Raw genomic sequence first — 19,895 nt, 5'->3', positions numbered from 1 at the left:
AAGAGATGGGGGGTAGGATTAAATAAGCTTTGCTTCTTCCTACTCCTTTTGGACATGTGGAACTGTGAAAAAAAATGATTAATGAGATGTATTCCATTGTAACCTTCATGTTCAAATAAACTAAACCAAACCAAACCAAACTTTTAGAGCAGTTTTAAAACGGCCACAAGGTGGCAGAAGTGCATTTGGTAAGAGCTCTGCTTGGCTCATTTGCATGTATAAACACACTTGACAGCAAGGAGGAAGTGGCAGAGCGTGGAGCAGTGTAGCATGCAAAAGGTTAAAGTTAAGGTCCCCTTATTATGCAAAATAGGCTTTTTAAAGATGTTTCCTACTGTTGTACATGTGCCTCGAGCCTGTTGAGCACCAAACGTGAGAAAAATGCATCGTCTCCCGCCTTGTTTGCTCCACTTTTTTAGAGAAGCAGCCCTCAAGTGATGGCTGTTGAGTGTCTTTTGTCTTTTTGACATGCATTATTTCCAGGCTTTCCAGTCCTTGAGTTTGTATGGATTTCCCAGAGTTGTGTTGGCATAAATGTAAATGATTGCATACAGCACATACAATATATACAGCATATACTATACAGTATATACAGCATATATACTGTATGTACTATACAGTATATACAGCATACAGCATATACTGTATGTACAGCATATACTGTATATACAGCATATATATGGTATATACTATACAGTATATACAGCATACAGCATATACTGTATATACAGCATATATATATGGTATATACTATACAGTATATACAGCATACAGCATATACTGTATGTACAGCATATATACTGTATATACTATACAGTATATACAGCATACAGCATATACTGTATGTACAGCATATACTGTATGTACAGCATATATACTGTATATACTATACAGTATATACAGCATACAGCATATAGTGTATGTACAGCATATACTGTATGTACAGCATTTACTGTATATACAGCATATATACTGTATATACTATACAGTATATACAGCATATACTGCATCAGCCCTCGCTGTAAAAATTTGGACACCCCCCGCATATAAAGGGACCGCTTGCCACTTTGCGCATTGACTTTAGCGGTTTCACTCTGTTAGGAATGGAACGTTTTCCATTCCGTTCCACGCCTGTGGAAGGTAAGCATGTGTCTGTATTTGTCTACAAAGGAGTGGAAAATATTTCTTTCCTAACAACTCTATCGCAGTTTTTCAAAATAAATGTATTAATAAATTATCTCTGTTTTGTGGTTGACTACGGCCTATTATTAGTCAAAACATGTGCAAATTGTACATATTCTTGGCCTAAACGAAGCATTTTCAAGCATAAAAATTTCTAAATGAACAAAAATACAATAATGAGTCATTCAGAAGACGCATTCAAAATAATATATGTGCATCGCTCAAATCAGGGGTACCCTTTCTGTCTTCAACTTCACTTGAGTAGTATATGAAGTTGTTGTTCTAACAATGTGTACTATCCCTATCACTCTGACGTTTATAGAGTGAGGAAGCTTACCAAACCGTAAATTAAGCCTGTTCATGTTTTTATTTTGCGCTAGCACGGCTATGTTGTAAAAAAGTGTCTATATTTGGACATTGAAATGTTCCATGTAAAGCATGTCTACTTTTGTTGTGAAATTAACAATATTTTCTCTGATAATTTTGTCATGATTTCTACTTAGAATTAAAGAATGATGTCTGAAAATGGTTTCTAAAGTGTTTTATTCAAATATTCTCAGTGTAAAAAAAAAAAAATAACTGTCGTGTAATCATTAGTGAAAAGTACATAACCTTCGTGTCCGCCTGCCAGTGAAAATTTTGAAGAACATAATTCCATGGAAAAACAAACCCCATGATAATTACAATGGTATATATTCATGGAATAATTACTCAACTCTGCAACTAAAATGATTTTTTGTGTATAAAAGAGTAAAATACGATTATTTGAACAAAAGTCTAACACACCTAAATTTCGTGTCAGGCCAGGTACGTACACTTGGAGCTCACAGCGTAAATTGCGTATTGCTAGTAAATATTGAATTAGAAAATAAAAAGTGCCTTCTTGGGCCAAACAAAACTTGTGTCCTTCCGCCGGTTATTCGCCAAATACGTGTTCAGCAGGGGAATGTTTCACCGTGTCTGCCATTTTGTGTTAGCGTAATGTACGTGAAAGAGTGAACTTCGGAGGGTTGCTATGAGAAATGGAAGATGTCTCGAGCTCTGGTATGTTGGGTGTGTGTTTTGCAATGTTTGAAGTTTGTGTTTATAACATTACCAAGGTCTATCCACCAGTTTGAAATTTTACCCAAAATGTAACACTTGGGTACCCTTGATCTGAGCCATGCACATATAGTATTCTACCCTGGTCGCTAGGTGTCAGTAATATTACATTGATGATACGCATGCACGTGCACGCACGCAATTTACTGTAGTTCCAAATGTGAAAATTCTAACTAGTTCATGGTGTTATGTGTAAATAAATTGTTATTTTGAACTTGGAGTACTTGAATGGAAAAAGGTTGATAACCATTGTACTAAACAAAGACCACTTCCAATACACAGCCTGCCTTTGTAGACCCTGGTCCTGTACCAGGTTCTGGTCCTGCTCTGTCCCCCGTTAGCTTATGTCCCATACACGTATAAGTAAATGATAAAACTCATGTCATCAGCGTCCATATGTCTGAAAGGTGCTTTGGGCGACACTGTGTACTTCCAGGGCTTGGCAGTAACCTTGTTGAGCGTCACAGCTGATCCAAGGCCAAGAGCCTCTCTTGGGGTTACGTCAGCTGGTGGAGAGCGTGACGTGTCTCCTGGGCAGCCGAAACAATGTGACGGTCTGGCCGCACCGATGATCGTTACCATCAAACGCCTCTCCGGCGTATGCGTTGTGTAACAACTTGCCAAACTTGAAGTGCAGCTTGTTGTGTGACAATTTCCCAGCCTTTGCACGCATTCCAACTCCTGACATTTGCATGATTCCCCTGCGCAGAGGAAGGGGGGCCCTGGGCCTGGACTCTAATTGTTGAATTATAGAAAGAAAATGGATGTGAAAATTTAATCTCAGATGGGGGGGGGGACTTTCTAAGTGTTGTGTGACCCACATTCAGGCTCCCCAAGGTCTAGAAAGAGGCTACGTGCACATGAATGGACATTCACACAAGTAGAATGTTTAACTAGAATAACACTTGCAGACATCCATTTGGTCACATCCTCATCTGTTACATGCTCCAAATGAAATATCCTCCGTCCTCTTACGCCTCTATGCATCACGTGTGTGTGAGTGTGAGACAGCCATGACACATAAAGCGGATGAAGGCACCATGCACAGAAAATATCTTATATCTTAAGTGCACAGTTTGTATCCAGCAAATAGCCCCATCCACGTTAGTGCATTTGTTAGTGCAGTGTAGGGGTGGGTGATACAGCAAATTGTGCCATCCCGCGATGCTTCAGCCGTGCTTTTATGCCATCTCTGTGTGGAGTTTGCATGTTCTCCCCGTGTGTCCATAAACGTGCATGTTAACTTCACTGGGGACTCTAGAAGAGTAGTCCGTAGGTGTGAATGCTTGTTTGTCTGTATGTGTCCTGCCATTGGCTGGCCACCAGTCCAGGGTGGACCCCGCCTCTCTCTTGAGGTCAGCTGGGATAGGCTCCAGCATACCCGCGACCCTAATGAGGATAAGCGGTATCTAAAATGGATGGATGGATGCTTTTATGCTGCCGATTCCAATACCGATCATCCTCGAGTGGGATGGGCCAGTACCGATACTGATCACATGGATGAACTGTACATTTTTCAATGTATTTATGATATTATGATGTTATTGGTCAGGAGCACTGTGAGACAATTTCAAGGGCCCCTGGCAAATCCATTATTTAAAAAAAAAAAAAATGTTAGAGGGGATTGTCTTTTTTTTTCTTTTTTTTTTTTGTCTTTATTTGTGTGAAAGGATTTTTGTTTTGTTTGACACTAAGTTGAATTGAATTTGGTGCATGTTTTGGTGTAAAGCCAATACTGATCGATCAGAGCATCCCTGATGCTGTACTTAAGAGATACCGTATCAGATGAGGGGATAGATATTTACTGCAGATGTCACTGGCCGGCAGCAAGGAAGCAGTGACTGAAAAATGATTGTCAAAAGAACCTCCAACAATCGCTGGATGGGGAAAGAAATCATTCAGGATGTTGACAGTATGGAACGAATGAGATCTTGGGTGAGAGAGATCACAAATTAGAGGACAAATTGTGGAGAAAGGTTTCTATGAGCTCAACTAATGTTGACATGCTTCCATGTGTTTAGAGGTATGTACGTGCGCAGGCACGAGCGCATATGCCAAAGGTATCTCTTCACAACAGTGTGTCTGCTACAGCGACCGCATTACTGCAGACACTCCATATGATTATTTTCTTTCTTGTTTTTCTTGTATGTTTGTGGGTGTTATTTATTTATTATATCTGGCGATTTCAACCACTGTAACCTCAGGACTGTCCTCCCCAAATATTACCAGCATGTGAGCTTTCCCACAAGGGAAAATAACATCCTGGACCAAGTCTACAGCAACATGAAAGGTGCTTTGAAGGCTGTTCCAAGACCCCACTTTGGAAAGGCTGACCACATCTCTATATTCCTTTATCCAACATACAGACAACTTCTTAAAAAAGCTCCCCCTGTACGTACAGCAGTTAAAGTGTGGAATGAAGAAACTGATCAAGTACTTCAGGACTGCTTTGGCTGCACAAACTGGGATGTGTTTAAAACTGCAGCGGGGAGGGAAGATTGTACTGTTGATTTGGATGAATATGCTTCTGCTGTTACTGGCTACATTAGCACATGTATAGAGACTGTTACCACCACCAAGTATTACAGAAAATACCCTAACCAAAAACAGTGGATGAACTGTGATGTAAGGGCTAAGCTACGTGCTCGTTCGACTGCATTTGTCATGGGCACCGCCGATGACTACAAAAAGGCCAGATATGACCTGAGGAGGTCCATACGGGAGGCCAAAAGACAGTACAGACAGAAGCTGGAGGGCTACTATTCCACCTCAGACCTTCAGCGCATGTGGGCGGGGCTCCAGCACATCACAGACTATCGACAGCGGAGTAGCGTAGCCACGTCCAGCCAAACCACACTTCCAGATGAGCTGAACGAGTTCTATGCCCGCTTTGACACCCAAACTCCTGATGAGCAGAGAGGGTGGCTGAACCTGGGGAGCACACAGGACTCACCTCTCATGGTGACATCAGCTGATGTGCGCAGGGTTCTAAACAAAACAAACCCACGAAAAGCAGCAGGGCCAGACAACATCTCAGGACGTGCACTTCGGGTTTGCTCATCAGAGCTAGCTGATGTGCTTGCTGACATATTTAACCTGTCGCTTGCACAAGCATCTGTACCGACCTGCTTTAAGTCCACCACCATAGTGCCCGTACCCAAGAAGAGCAACGTGACCTGCTTGAATGACTATCGCCCTATAGCACTCACTCCTATTGTTATGAAGTGCTTTGAAAGACTAGTCATGACCCACATCAAAAAGAGCATCCCGGCGGCAACTGTGGACCCTCTACAGTTTGCATATCGCCAGAACCGGTCCACGGATGATGCAGTCAACACTGCCATCCACACAGCCCTTTCTCACCTACAGGGCCAGGACACATACGTCAGAATGCTATTTATAGACTATAGCTCTGCTTTTAATACAGTCAGCCCCCACAAACTCACTAATAAGCTCCTCACACTTGGCCTGTCTCCCTCCCTCTGTAACTGGGTGTTTAACTTTCTCACAGGCAGACCCCAGTCAGTCAGAGTCCACAACCGCACATCCAGCTCAAGAATTGTGAGCACTGGGACCCCACAGGGGTGTGTGCTGAGTCCACTCCTCTACACGCTCTTCACCTACGATTGCGTGGCCTCCCAGAACAACACCAGCATCATTAAATTTGCGGATGACACTACAGTCATCGGACTGATCACTGGTGGTGTTGAAACATCATACAGAAGAGAGGTGGCGGACCTCATAGCTTGGTGTCGTGATAACAATCTCCTTCTCAATACAGATAAGACTAAAGAGATGATCATCGACCCAAGAACAAGGGAAAAGGAGCCACATAGACCCCTGTTTATTGATGAGACTGAGGTGGAGAGGGTGAAAACCTTCAAGTTCCTTGGCACACACATCAGCGAGGACCTCACCTGGTCTCACAACACCCAACAAATTATGAAGAAGACATTTATAAATCTAGAGTCCTACGCAGAACACACAACCTCATCAAGGACAGCACACATCCACAACACTCATTATTCACACTCCTACCATCAGGCAGACGCTACAGGAGTTTGAAGTCCAGGACCACAAGGCTGGCAAACAGCTTTTACCCACAGGCCATCAGGCTCCTCAACGAAGCACTCGCACACGCCGCACGCACACACTCATAGCACTTTATTTATTTATTTGTTTATTTGTTTGTTTGTATTATTTGCTTGTATTAATGTCTCTTCTGTTGTTGTTGCTTAATTTATTGGTATATATGTTTATGTGTTTATGTTTCTTATGTTCTTATTCTTTCATTTGTTTTATTTCTTTTCTTGGGAGAATGAACAGAATAAGATTTTCATTGCATGGTATAACTGCTGTTTTACTATGCACATGACAATAAAACTCTCTTGTATCTTGTATCTTGTCAACAAGTTGTTTCAGCAGAAACTGCCGTCGGTTGTCATTCAAATCCCTCCCGTGTGCCTGACTTAGTAAATTATATAACAATAACAATGTAGCAATATCAACAGCACGACAAAAACTGCTCTTGGTACCGAAGCGATCGGTGCTTGGATCAGCCGGTGTACTGTGTCGTAACACAGTGGTGGTATTTTCTTTTACATTGACTATTGCATCCCTGCACTGTGCTTCATTTAAAAGTGTTTTTGTGTGCTTGTCCTAACTGGGACACATTTCAAGCATCACACACATCTCAGGAAAAGGTCAGAGCTGCCTGCTCAGATGGCCTTCTTCAACCATGCTGGGGTTGTTTGAAGAGCCAGAACCCCTCCAGGCCCCCAACCTGCTCCACCCTTAGTTGCTTCCTGAACAGGATGCAGTGTATTTGTTTGATGCGTGTACTGTGTTAGTACTACCTGCTACATTTATCCCCTTTCTCGCTGTTTCTTGCAGGTATCAGCTGGTGAGGGCGTGCGTGTGTGTATGTGTGCCTGTGTGGGTGTGTGTGTGCGCGTGTGAGGGTCGCCCAGTCAGCCTTTGGAGCGTAGTGTGACCTGAACACATCTGAGGAACAATGAGTGAGCTGGAACAGTTGCGGCAGGAGGCGGAGCAGCTACGCAATCAAATCCGGGTACGGAAACACCGTGCGCTCACGTGTATGATGTTAGAGTGCGTGCGTGCGAGCATCGTCATCATCACACGTGCGCGCTGTAAGCAGTGACGCAGGCTCTTTGAGATGAGACGATGACGCATGCCACGTACTGTCTGCCTGGTGGGGGGTGTTTTTTGTGTGATGACTGTGCTTGACCTCATTCATCAATACACTGTGCACGTGGTACTCGTCAAAATAAAATCAAGCTTGTTTGTTTGCAGGATGCCCGGAAAGCCTGCAGCGACTCCACTTTGTCACAGGTAAGAAAACACGTTGTGGCATGGAAAACGTGACAGCACAATGTCATCTTTGCAGCCATTGCTACACAAATTGTACGGAATAAAGCTGCAACAACGAGTCGATGATTAATCGACAACTATTGTGGTATTGGATTATTGTTTTGGGCTTTTTTTTTATGAAGAAAAAATTGAAAATGATTAAAATTGAAAATATTGATGGACATTTTTGCCTTTTTTCTGATATGTTGTGGACCAAAGCAGTCTTTGTGCTTGCGTCATATTGATTTGGTCCGTCCAGGGCCGCTTACTGAAAATCCAAGGATGAGAGGGGTCACTTTGGTTGATTGATATATTATTTTATTTTGTAAAAAGGCAAAAAAACACAACTTTGGCTTTTTTTCTTCATAGCTAGTCGCTACAAGTGAACGTATGACTTTTGTGATAGTCGATGTAGGCATCGTGCCGCTGCCTTGCTGAAGTTCATCCCTCGTCAGAATAAGAAAGATGCAAGTTGCATGTCCGTGTGTAGCTTGAGACGTCTGTTCACCATGAACCAGGGGGGACCAGAGCGAATCAGGAGCGGAGTTGACTGATGTCATAAGACATCTACGAAGTGACGCTCATGCGATGGACATAATGATGTAAAGGATACCCAACCCTCGTTGCCACAGGATTTATTTACGTTTTTTCTATTTTTCAACAAAGAACATGTGATGGTAAGATTGCAAGTCTGGCCTATCATCACGCACCATCATTTTATGATGGCTTTTATTTTTTTTGCTGCCCGTTGGAGGTGTTTCCAATGTATACAAACTGCATGGCGTTCACATGCAGAGGTTTCACTGATACGCCGTGTGCTGATCTATTTCTCCAGACATTGCCAACAAATCTGGATCACTATTTCCCTGCTGCTGTTTTCCACACCACCTCCACCAGCATCCCGTGCTGCGTGTTCGTTTGTTGTAGGGATGCTCCAGTCCGTTTGGCCATTTGACCCTGGAATTGTCCTGACTTTTAACCAACCCTCCCTGGCTAATAGCACGCATCATAAATAAATGTAAAAATGCACATGTAATCTATGTGATCGGTATCGGCCAATTTCACTCATAGATGATCGGTATTGGAATCGGCCGCGTAAAACCCTGATCGGAGCATCTGTAGTTTGTAGTTGTGTGTGTGTGTGTGTGTGTGTGTAACCGCTGACAGTCCTTCCTGTGTTGTGGCAGATCACAGCTGGTCTGGACTCGGTGGGCCGGATACAGATGCGGACGAGGCGCACTCTCAGGGGCCACCTGGCCAAGATCTATGCAATGCACTGGGGAAGTGACTCCAGGTAGTGTGGTTATTCCTCACACTATGCAAATATTGGCTCTTATATAAACCTGAATTGTCTGTTTCCTTTAAGTGCATTTGACTTTTAACTGGGCGGGGACTTTGGATGGCCTTCAAAATGCATTTTGAGATTATTTTTCTAATACAGTCAAACCTGTCTTAGCGGCCACCTTTATAGAACGGCCACCTGCCTATAGCAGCCACTGAAAAATCCCCCGCAGCAAATGTACATGTTATAGACCCTGTGTATAGCGGTCACCTGTCTAACGCGGCCAGTGGCCACCCATTTTGTCTCCCTTGGTCAATATCTGACCGCATATAGCGGCCAAATTACCAACTCAAGTAGAAGCTTCATGCACGAAAAAGTTTCGTTTTTCAATCAATGAAGTCGTCGTGTGTAGACTTTAATTACTGAGTCCTAGCTCAGTCACAATCATTCACAAGATCCACACAAACTGTCAGTTGTTCCACATAAAAAAGCCATCTTCTTTTGAGCTTGCTATTTCCTGGTCAAACATGTAACTTTAAGAGCATTTGCACCAAAACATTACCGCAAAGTAGGCTGGGAACAGGACGTGCTCCCAGCGACGCTACAATAAAAAAAAACATACGCTAGCATGCATGTGGCAGCGGGAGCAAAACTGAGTTGGGTTGTACTTAATTGACGTATTTTAGAATGTACTCACGTTATTTTTCATCAATCCTCATCCACAAATCCATCAAAGTCCTCATCTTCTGTATTCAACACAAACAAAGCCGTCTTCTTTTCCGTTCGCTACTAGTCTGTTAACTTGTCAGTGTTATTCAGCTCCGAAGCAAAGAAGGAAACTTCTCCTGTTGCTTCTGCCAACTTTATTTCTTGAATGCGGCCACCAGACAGCAGCTCAGAACACACACACATCTCTCAGCATCGTCTCTCCTTCCTGCTTGCCCACAAGGCAAAGGTTAAACAAGCCCCACTACATAGCTGTCCAGCCAATGCCTGTAACATTGTCTCTCCTGGTGTGAGACAATGTGCACAATGTGTGTCAATACTGTAATGCCGCTTGTTGTGGGGAAGGAGAGACTCACGTCGCCGATGCACTTTAATGGCTTTATTAACAGCAGGGAACACTGCAGGACTTTACATCCACGCCAACATAAACACACTGCCCAACTCTCTCCAAACTCACAGCTAGCACTGAGCCTAGCTCTCCTGCTTGGGACGCCCACCGTCACTTCCTGATGAACTAAAGCTGTAATGACACTCTGCCGTATAAAAAGTAAAATATTAAAAACAAGCGTAAGACATTACTAGCACAGCTTTGTTCTGTGGGTCGTGGATATATTCTATCAGTTATTATTAAGCCTCTAGCTTCCTTTTAGTAAGTAAAAACCTTGGCTATGATTGCACTACATTGTCATGTAGACCTACAAAGTACACTTGGAAGAACAAGAGGTGAATAAATGTATTGCAACTGATGTGAAACTGATGAGGGGTAGGATTAAATAAGCTTTGCTTCTTCCTACTCCTTTTTGGACATGCAAAATTGTGAATTGTACTATGTGATGTGCTACTGTTTGACTCATATGCATGTTCAGGATGAATTAAAACCATGAACCATGATAATAACAAGCCTAGTAGTGCTGTACAACTTTTATCCGCAGTCCGCAGTGCCCTCTACTGGTCAACATTCTTCTTATTATTTTTTTCCCTTTTTTTTCTTTTTTTTCCTCTACTGGTCAACATTCAATCTGGACGCCAACCTGTCTATAGAGGCTACCTGTCTATAGCGGCCATTTTTGCAGAGTCCCTCTAGTGGCCGCTCTAGACAAGTTTGACTGTAAATGGAAAGTGACATATTTGTAATATTTGCTCCAGGTTTGTATGACTGCAGATGCTACAGTATGTGTGTGTTTATAATCTGCATACCTGTGGCTTCTAAAACTTTCTCTTTGTCCATCTGTCTCCGAATGCGATGCACTGGGCCAGTGAGGGGAGTCCCAGGTGTGGGGCAATACGGCTACTACCACCACCACCACCACCACTAACATGACTAATACCGCCATCAGTGACTGTCACTGGCACCTCCACTTGTACTTCCCAAGTGTTAGCACAGCCTTACTCCCCCATTACTTCCCAAGCGTTAGCACAGCCTTACTCCCCCATTACAATCACAGCGATTAACATTTGCAAGGCACAGACCACAGCAGTGAACGCAGCTTGTTTCATCTTCCCTTAAAGATGCAGTTTGTTGGACTATTGAGTGCTAATAAATCAGACTAAACATGAGGATTTGGCGCATCTTAAAAATGTGCAAACTGCGTTTTTAACCCCTGCACCAAGAATGAACAGTATTGTTTTTCCCACATGTGATGCATGAAGCTTAGTTCCCTTAGATCAGGGGTTCCCCTGAACTTTGCATGCAGAAAAATGGAAGGATACGGGGGCCACCAGGATACGTTTTGTGCATTAAAGATGCTAAAAACCAATCTAGTGTAGATCAGTATAAGCAAACGAGTGTGTTATGTCCCATTAATAATGACACATTTTCTTTTTACACATTTCTCACGGTTCATCTTTTCCAGCAAAGTAGGGTTCCTGGAATATTTACGCATTTAGAGCATAGAAAATGTTTTTAGAGCCCTATAGACATAAAGTAACACCCCTATAGTCAACTTTACACTCGTATTACCCAATATAGTAAACATAAGAGTAAAAATTAGACATAATATAGACCCACGCATGTTAGCATTGGGAAAGTTCCTTGTTTCTTTTCTTACTACTGGTTTTTGTAGAGTACTTCTCGGGCCGGCTATCAGTGAAACATTAGTGACACCTAGTGACCAGTATAGAATACTGCATATCATTACAACGTCTTTGAATGCGTCTTCTCAACGCCTTGTATTTGTATTTTACTTCAATTAGCCATTTTTATGCTTGATAATGCTGAACTTGCATAACATTTGCATGCAAAACATAACATTTTTGTCAAAAAAGTCATATTTGGCCGTATTTAGCCACCATCAATGATGATTTACTAATTCATGTTTTTGAAAAACCGGGATTGAGTGAAGTGTTGACTGATTACTGTATATAAAAATTAGCTGCGGGACGAAAATGCCCCCGGGCCGCACTTTGGACATCCTTGTCCTAGACTTTCTGATTCTGGGGAATTCCACAATCAATTTTTCTATCTTGTGCAACCACTTTGGAGTATTTTTAACATGGTTTCACTTTGTGTGCAGATGAAGAATGCGTGTATGCGTGCGATCCAACAGGAGGTTATTTAGTACACACTTCCTGACATTTGCGATTGGTGCCTCGCCGCTTGTTTGGCGCACAGCCCGTACAGCCGCTTGCTTTCCCTACAAAATAGGAGACATGATCAGGGTGTTTCCGCACCTGTTGTCTCTACTTCTGTGTCCTCATCCTCGTCTGGATTTCTCACGTTTGCCGTTTCTTTACTTTCCCTGACGATAGATGTTTACTTTCACAACAACATGGAGATAAAGCGAAACCACAGAGAGAGAAAGGGAGTACAGGAGGTCCTCGGGTCCATGCAAGAGTTTTGTTCCTACCACAGCGACGGAAGTTGGAACTTACTATACCCATAATTCATTGGAAGTCACTCACACTGTAAGACACATACTGGAATACAAAGATAAAAAAAACATAACAATTCCCTACTTTTATCCCTGTGGTTGTCTTGCACACTGGCAAGGGCGTTGCAAAGGAGGGAGAGGCTGGCTTGATGTAGAAAGCAAGTTAGTTATCATTGTCTATTTCATAGGAGCAGATCCTTTCAAAGATATCATCTGCATCCGTCGTGATCTGAGCATTTTTGCAATGTCTAATTTCACTTTCCTTTCTTGGACGCACTTCCACCATAAGATTCTACCCCACCTTGGGAGACATAATGAAGGGAACTAGAGTGACGTGTGACTACGTATTCTTTGGCTGCACGTGTTTTCTTTTTGAACAGCGTTAATAATGTACAGGAGTGCGTCGTAACACGCGGACCGCTTGCACGAGATGATTGCCTTCCATCAGGACTGCAACTGCAGTACACCGTAGATGGCTGGCTTTGCTTGGACAGCACACCATGCATGCACCATAGGTTACGGCTGTGATGATACATGACATGCGCCTAATCTTTTCTTCTTGTATTTCTTGCAGGCTACTCGTCAGTGCCTCGCAAGATGGAAAGCTGATCATCTGGGACAGCTACACCACAAATAAGGTCCGCGAAGTGATGGACTCTATTCTGCTAACACAGAACAACGTTCACCTTTAGCGCAGCTTTTATCTTTTATTTCTTTGTCTGCAAGTGACCATTGTCACCCACAGATGCATGCCATCCCGCTGCGCTCTTCCTGGGTGATGACCTGTGCCTACGCCCCCTCTGGGAACTACGTGGCCTGCGGGGGCCTGGACAACATCTGCTCCATATACAACCTGAAAACCCGGGAGGGCAACGTGCGCGTCACCCGCGAGCTTCCCGGACACACAGGTGGGCAAAACGAAGACTCTTCCATCGAATGATCCCTGCTGAGCTCTCATCAAATGCATTTCTCAGCACCTTGTGGCCGTTTTTAGGGCTTAAAAGTGCTTGGACATGTTAATGCATTAGTGCAGCGTTGCAGCATCGACTCTTTTTGCCTCTCGTGCGCGCGCGCACACACACACACACACACATTTCTGGATGAGATCATGTTTGTGTAGTCAGAGCAATGCAAACATGACTAAACGTCACATGAATCTTTGTCGTCCTCCAGGTTATTTGTCCTGCTGTCGTTTTTTGGATGACAACCAGATCCTGACCAGCTCTGGAGACACCACCTGGTGGGTGTGCACCTTCTCCACTTGCTCCACGTTTTACATACTTGTCCAGTGTAATACGTAGATGCCATACGTTGGAGGACACAAACATTAGCAACACCAGCGCAGCTGTGATGCTAAAGTGCTAGCGTTACACTCACATTTTAACATGCTCCGTTAGCCTATTTGCTGAAGACGATACATGCTGCGTCTGTAGTTGACTGACGGAGAGTTGGCAGAGCCCCAGGCTTGTTTGACAAGCAAGTTTGACATGTGTAGCGAAGCCTTCGGCCGTTTACATGGCCACACTTTCTCGCTGTCTCTCTCTTGCAGTGCGCTGTGGGACATCGAGACAGGCCAGCAGGCCACATCGTTCACCGGCCACACGGGCGACGTGATGAGCTTGTCTTTGAGCCCGGACTACAAGACGTTTGTGTCGGGCGCCTGCGACGCCACCTCCAAGCTGTGGGACATTCGTGACGGCATGTGCAGGCAGTCTTTTACCGGCCACGTGTCCGACATCAACGCTGTCAGCGTGAGTCGCACGCACGCACGTAGCTTGCTTCTTACTATTGTGTTTAATAGACGTAGACGATGAAGTAGATAGCCCGTAAGTCACACAGACAAACAACATCCTCACTGAAGACAAGCATCCTCTTCACAAAATATGAGCACCATACAGTCATGGACGAAATGATGAGAGCACCCTTGTTTCTTCAGTCGATTGATTCATTTGAATGCCTGCTCTAGTCATTTTTTCCATGACTGTACCTATCATTTGATGTTGATTGTTTGTTGTTGCTGCTGCAGTTCTTCCCCAACGGAAATGCCTTCGGCACGGGCTCAGACGACGCCACCTGCAGGCTGTTCGACCTGCGCGCCGACCAGGAGCTGATGATGTACAGCCACGACCACATCATCTGCGGCATCACGTCCGTGTCCTTCTCCAAGAGCGGCCGTCTGCTGCTGGCGGGCTACGACGACTTCAACTGCAACGTCTGGGACACTCTAAAAGGCGAACGGGCAGGTACGTGCGGAGACACGTTTTCACTTTGAATACTCATGGATGTGATTTATGAAGGGTTTTTTCTTGTCATTATGAGGTCTTGGGTGTAGAAGTTTGAGGAGAAAAATGAATTTATTCCATTTTGGAATAAGGCTGTAACAAAACAAAATGTGGACAAATTGAAGGCTTTGAATACTTATGCACATGTGATTTCTTCTGTTGTTTGTCATTATGAGGTGTTGTGTGGAGAAAAATGTATTTATCAGGGCTGTAACAAAATGTGGAAAAAGTGCACATGCACATTCTCACTTAATATGCGTACATCGGTATTCCCCACAGAACTGCGATCTATCTGTGGCAGTGGTTGGTCGACAGAGGGCCACGTAATGATACAATTGTCTAATTTGCATAATTGGTCATCATGCATTCGACAGGTGTGTGCCTTTCCACACGGTGTCCAGCCACGTGGAGTTAGAACATCTCAGCGTTGATCAGTGTGGACAGAATGCACCCGAGACGGCTGTGAATACTTTTGCATGTGATTTAAACAAAAAAAAAACCAAAATCTTTTTAATATGTTTGAAACATAAAAAAGAGATGTTTTGAGAGTGATTTTGAGAAGAAAATGACTTTATTCCGTTTGGGAACAAGGCTGCTGGATGCCTCTAAAGATCATCAGTCATGTGCAACCAGGTGGACTCCAGTGAAGCTGCAGAAGCATTTCAATGATGATCAACGGAAACAGGATCCGCCTGAGCTCCAACTGGAGCTTCATGGCTGTGAATACTTGTGCCTGCAAGAAGGCTGCAACAGAACCAAATGCGGGACAAGTGGACATGTGAATACTTATGGCGGATGTCGCCGTAGCTTCAGCTGTGGCTCGTCAGGGTGACATGTTTGTGTTTGACCCTTTCTTCTTCTTCCCGTCACGTAGGTGTGCTAGCAGGCCACGACAACCGAGTGAGCTGCTTGGGCGTGACGGAGGACGGCATGGCGGTGGCCACCGGCTCCTGGGACAGTTTCCTGCGGATCTGGAACTAACCCCGCCCCAAAGCTGGCTGTCCTCCATCTCCATCTCCATCACCACACCCCCAGTCGCTGTGCCAGCGCTGTGAGACAACACACAAGCTTTGGCCACCACCGTGGACGAGGGATCAATTAGCGTACCCTGGAAGTGAATGAAGTGTAGAGTTAGCCGCCCTGCCCAAACCTGATCCTGTTCTAGTAGGAAGCTGTCTATGAAGTCATGTCTATTCTAACGTGGGGAACAGCATTGAGGGTTGTTGTTTTATTTCTACTTCTTCCCACGTGGACTCAAGCGAGTGGCTTCAACAGCAGCATCAACGTGTGTGCGTGTGTAGAAGAGGAGGACAAACGCTCCGTAGTAGTCTTCATTTGGAAGACGGGCGCCCAAACGTAGGACGTGGAGGTCTACAGAGACTCTTCAGCAGCACTCCAACTAAGTTGAAGGATGGTTTCCAAGCAGGTGTGAACTTCATGGATGTCAACTCGTGTGCCATAAATGGAGAGGAAAAAAACGCAACACTTTGTTTGTTAGTTTGTTTTGTTTAGGCAGAAAGCAACTAATACACTCCCCAGCTGTACAATGTGACTTACTTTCACTTTCACTTTCCTTTTTGCCCTCTTGAAGCTTCCTTCCCTTGTCGGATGCTTGGACCTGTCGTGCGTCATCTCAGGTGCCTGCATCCCAAAACGCAACAGCAAACGTCCTTCGGTACCTGCTCGGCTCCATCCCATAAAGCATCTGTCATATTTGGTGTGTTTCTGGCCCAAATGAAGCGTAAAAGTGGCTTAATGAAGTCCAATACAAATAGAAGACGTTCGGGAGACGCCGTCCACACAAAGGCGTGATATGTAGGATTCTACGCTGGTCACTAGGGGTCAGTAATGTTCACTTAAAAGAAGGAACTCTGCCAATGCTGTCATGTCTTATTTCCTTTTCATGTCCACTGTATTGGCTAATAGGACTATAGGGGTGTTACTTCATGTCTACAGGGCTCTAATCATGTTCAAGTCTATTTAGAAGGTTGGCAACAGGCTTTCTTTGCACTAACTACAGGGATGCTCCCATCAGGGTTTTATGCTGCCGATATCGATACCGATCCCGATCATCCATGAGTGAAGGGACAGAAGCCGATCACGTGGATGATGTGTGCGTTATTCCACTTGTTATGATGAGTGCTGTTGGCCGGGGAGGGGTGAAGGTTAGCACAAGTCCAAGGTCTCCTGCTGCTCCAAAACAGGTCCTTTCATGGAAATTGGCCGATCGATCGGAGCATCCCGACTATCAAAATCTTCTGATGAGTCGTGCTTTGCGGAACGTTTATCACTAAAGGTTCTGGCAGACGCCCCTTTTGCACAGCCTGGGCAAGCCAACAGCTGCTGTCCTGTGTAAAAGGCACCACTGAGGGAGGAAATGAAGCAGGTGGTTTTCCAATCTAAGCCTTTTTCTGTATCAAAGGACCCAAACGCAGAATAAAGGTCGGAAATCGACCTGGCAATCGATCCGCCTGAGGACGGCGTATCGGAGCCCCTTTCACACCGGCGGCGTAGAAACGGCCCCCACGCAGAATAAGAACATGAAATCTGCTGCAGACGCCACCGTCCTGCTGCCTTTCTTCACGTGGATGTTCAACCACCTTGAGAGGTTGTACCAGACCCCCCCATTCCACGGCCGTCTTTGTCCTTCTGGCTGTTCTGTCTGAACAGCTCAAGCAGCAGCAGCACTGCCTTTTTCTGTGGAAAAGTCACCAACACAGAACAAAAGCAGGGGAATGTGACCAGGCCTTTTTCTACTTGGGAGGGTGTCATTCAAACGCCCCTTTTACACCATCCTTTCCTATGCTGCTGTTGTGTAAAAGGCACCGACACTTCATGAGGGGACGAAAGCCACCAGGCAATATTCCACCTTCTGAGCTCGTAACCGTTGGACCCTTTTTTCACCTGTTTTGTGTAAACGGCACCGACAGAACCAGGATGAAATTTACCAGGCACTTTCCTGCCTTGGAGGGTCCAAAGGAGGGTGGCGCCTCTGGAAGCTGACGTTTCTTCTGCCTTTTTGTTGTCTTGCTGTTGCTGTCCTGTGTGGAAGGGAACAAAGCCAACCAGGCAGTTTCCACCTTTTCCTTTGCTTCCTTCTGTGTAGCTGCTCTGTGTAAAAGGCACCCACACAGATTGGCGAGGGGGGGGCAACTTGACACGCTCGTTGTGTGAAAGCACAATATTCCACCTTGAGGCAAGGATGGATAAATGCGGGAATGTCTGTGGGAAAAGAGGACTCTGAGCTCGTCTTTTTTTACCCCCCCCCCCCCCCCCCAAACACTGCACGCACGTGACGCTTTCAAGGAGCGTCCGTGAGGGCTTTAGCATGTAGCTTAGCAGCCTAGCTTAGCGCACAGAGCCTTTTGTCCCGCCGCTTCCGCAACAAACAAATTCATCTTTTTGTCTGTTGGCCGATGGCTCCAAATATCACTTCCACTTGTCGGCCTGGACGACAGCACAGCACACAACTACAGGGGCAGTATCGCCGATACCGACACTTTCTACTTGAAAATGTTGAAGACCTGGCAACGAGCGAAATGAGCTGTCATGATCGTGATTGCAGTCAGAATGAAGAAGAAAGTCCAAGAACGTAGAATAAAGAACATAGAACAAAGAAGAAAGTCCAAGAACGTAGAATAAAGAACATAGAACAAAGAAGAAAGTCCGAGAACGTAGAATAAAGAACATAGAATGAAGAAGAAAGTCCAAGAACGTAGAATAAAGAACATAGAACAAAGAAGAAAGTCCAAGAACGTAGAATAAAGAACATAGAATAAAGAAGAAAGTCCAAGAAGGTGCTCCTGAAGGAATTCATTCAGTTGCTTTTGTTCTGTTGGCCACAAATAAAACTGACAGTCATCATATAAATGCTCAATTATCAATGTTATCACGTCGGTATCGATAGCAGTGATGCATGGATCGGTCCGGGCGCAAGTGGAAATGAGCTCGCGTGGTTTTAACTTTTTTCCTTCAGTGTTTGGTGCGGAAAAGGCCAAACTTAAGGTGCTTTCACGTCAACGTTGATACTTTTCTATTTGGTCACCACGGCGCACACGTGCACTCACGTGCACGCGTGTCAGCCTCAATGCCGACAGTCCTTCAAAAGCAGCGTCTCGTCACCAATCTTTTTTTTTGTTTCATTTTGTTTATCGTTTCATGCCGGAAGCGACTCTGTGACGTCAGCGTTCTCTCACGCTGACGGGATCTTTTTCTTTGGCTTTTCTTTCTTTTGCTTTTGGTTTTTGAATGTAGCGTGTCTTGGTGATATGATATGTTGCCATCACTTCTTCTAACCAATAAAAAAAGGATTTGAACAAAGAAGTTCACGTTGTGGGTTGGATGCTTCTTACAGTGGAACACGTTTATGTCCACAGGCCCTTTATGTCAACCTGCTTACGTCCACAACCAGTCTGCTGACAACCTGCTTACGTCAGCAACCTATTGACATGTTTGTCGACGACAACCTGTTAATGTCGACAACCCATTTATGTCAGGAACGTTTTTCATGTTTACATCGCCAATCCGTCTGTTGACAACCGCTTATGTCGACAATCTGTCTGTTGACAACCCATTTATGTCGGGAACCTTTTTACATGTTTATGTCACCAATCCATCAGTCAACTCGCTTATGTTGACAGCCCGCTTATGTTGACAACCTGTGTACATGTTTATGCCGCCAATCCATCAGTCGACAACTCGCTTAAGTCAACAGCCTGCCTATGTCGCCGACCCATTTATGTCGCCAACCTATTGACATGTTTGTCAACAACCCGACTGGCGACATTTTTTTCTTGTCTAATTGTGGTTTTGGGGAAAAGTCCTTGTAACCCTTGACCCTTGTTAGCCTTGTACATTTCCGACTATTTTTCTCCAAAATAATATTGCTTTGACTTTTTTCCTGGAATACGACTTTTTATTCTCATCAAATTGGTACTTTACAACAGGCCCTATTTCTAGTAAAATTGCAGCTGCAACTTTATTACATTCAAACTGAACACAAAAAGTGCAGACTTTCTTTCAGGATTTGTATTATTTTATTCAACTTTTCTCGTACGTTTTCCCCCGTAATACAACTTTATT

The 19,895-nt window shown here is 44.4% G+C and overlaps 1 protein-coding gene across 2 annotated transcripts in view; it reads left to right on the top strand.

The window, feature by feature from the left end:
- The window catches only part of LOC129188392 (guanine nucleotide-binding protein subunit beta-4), a 28,488-nt gene extending 8,874 nt beyond the window's left edge, over positions 1-19,614 (top strand). For both annotated transcript variants that reach the window (XM_054788828.1, XM_054788827.1), the window contains 9 exons: positions 7,177-7,354; positions 7,597-7,635; positions 8,841-8,947; positions 13,106-13,169; positions 13,277-13,439; positions 13,705-13,771; positions 14,081-14,282; positions 14,558-14,774; positions 15,688-19,614. In XM_054788828.1, coding sequence (XP_054644803.1) covers positions 7,298-7,354; positions 7,597-7,635; positions 8,841-8,947; positions 13,106-13,169; positions 13,277-13,439; positions 13,705-13,771; positions 14,081-14,282; positions 14,558-14,774; positions 15,688-15,794 — 1,023 coding nt within the window. In that variant the 5' untranslated portion in view covers positions 7,177-7,297 and the 3' untranslated portion in view covers positions 15,795-19,614. The remainder of the gene's footprint in view (positions 1-7,176; positions 7,355-7,596; positions 7,636-8,840; positions 8,948-13,105; positions 13,170-13,276; positions 13,440-13,704; positions 13,772-14,080; positions 14,283-14,557; positions 14,775-15,687) is intronic.
- Positions 19,615-19,895: the final 281 nt, after the last annotated feature.

Source organism: Dunckerocampus dactyliophorus, chromosome 10, assembly GCF_027744805.1.
Source record: "Dunckerocampus dactyliophorus isolate RoL2022-P2 chromosome 10, RoL_Ddac_1.1, whole genome shotgun sequence".
Taxonomy (NCBI): Eukaryota; Metazoa; Chordata; class Actinopteri; order Syngnathiformes; family Syngnathidae; genus Dunckerocampus; species Dunckerocampus dactyliophorus.
This window is presented reverse-complemented; position numbering and strand designations above follow the sequence as displayed.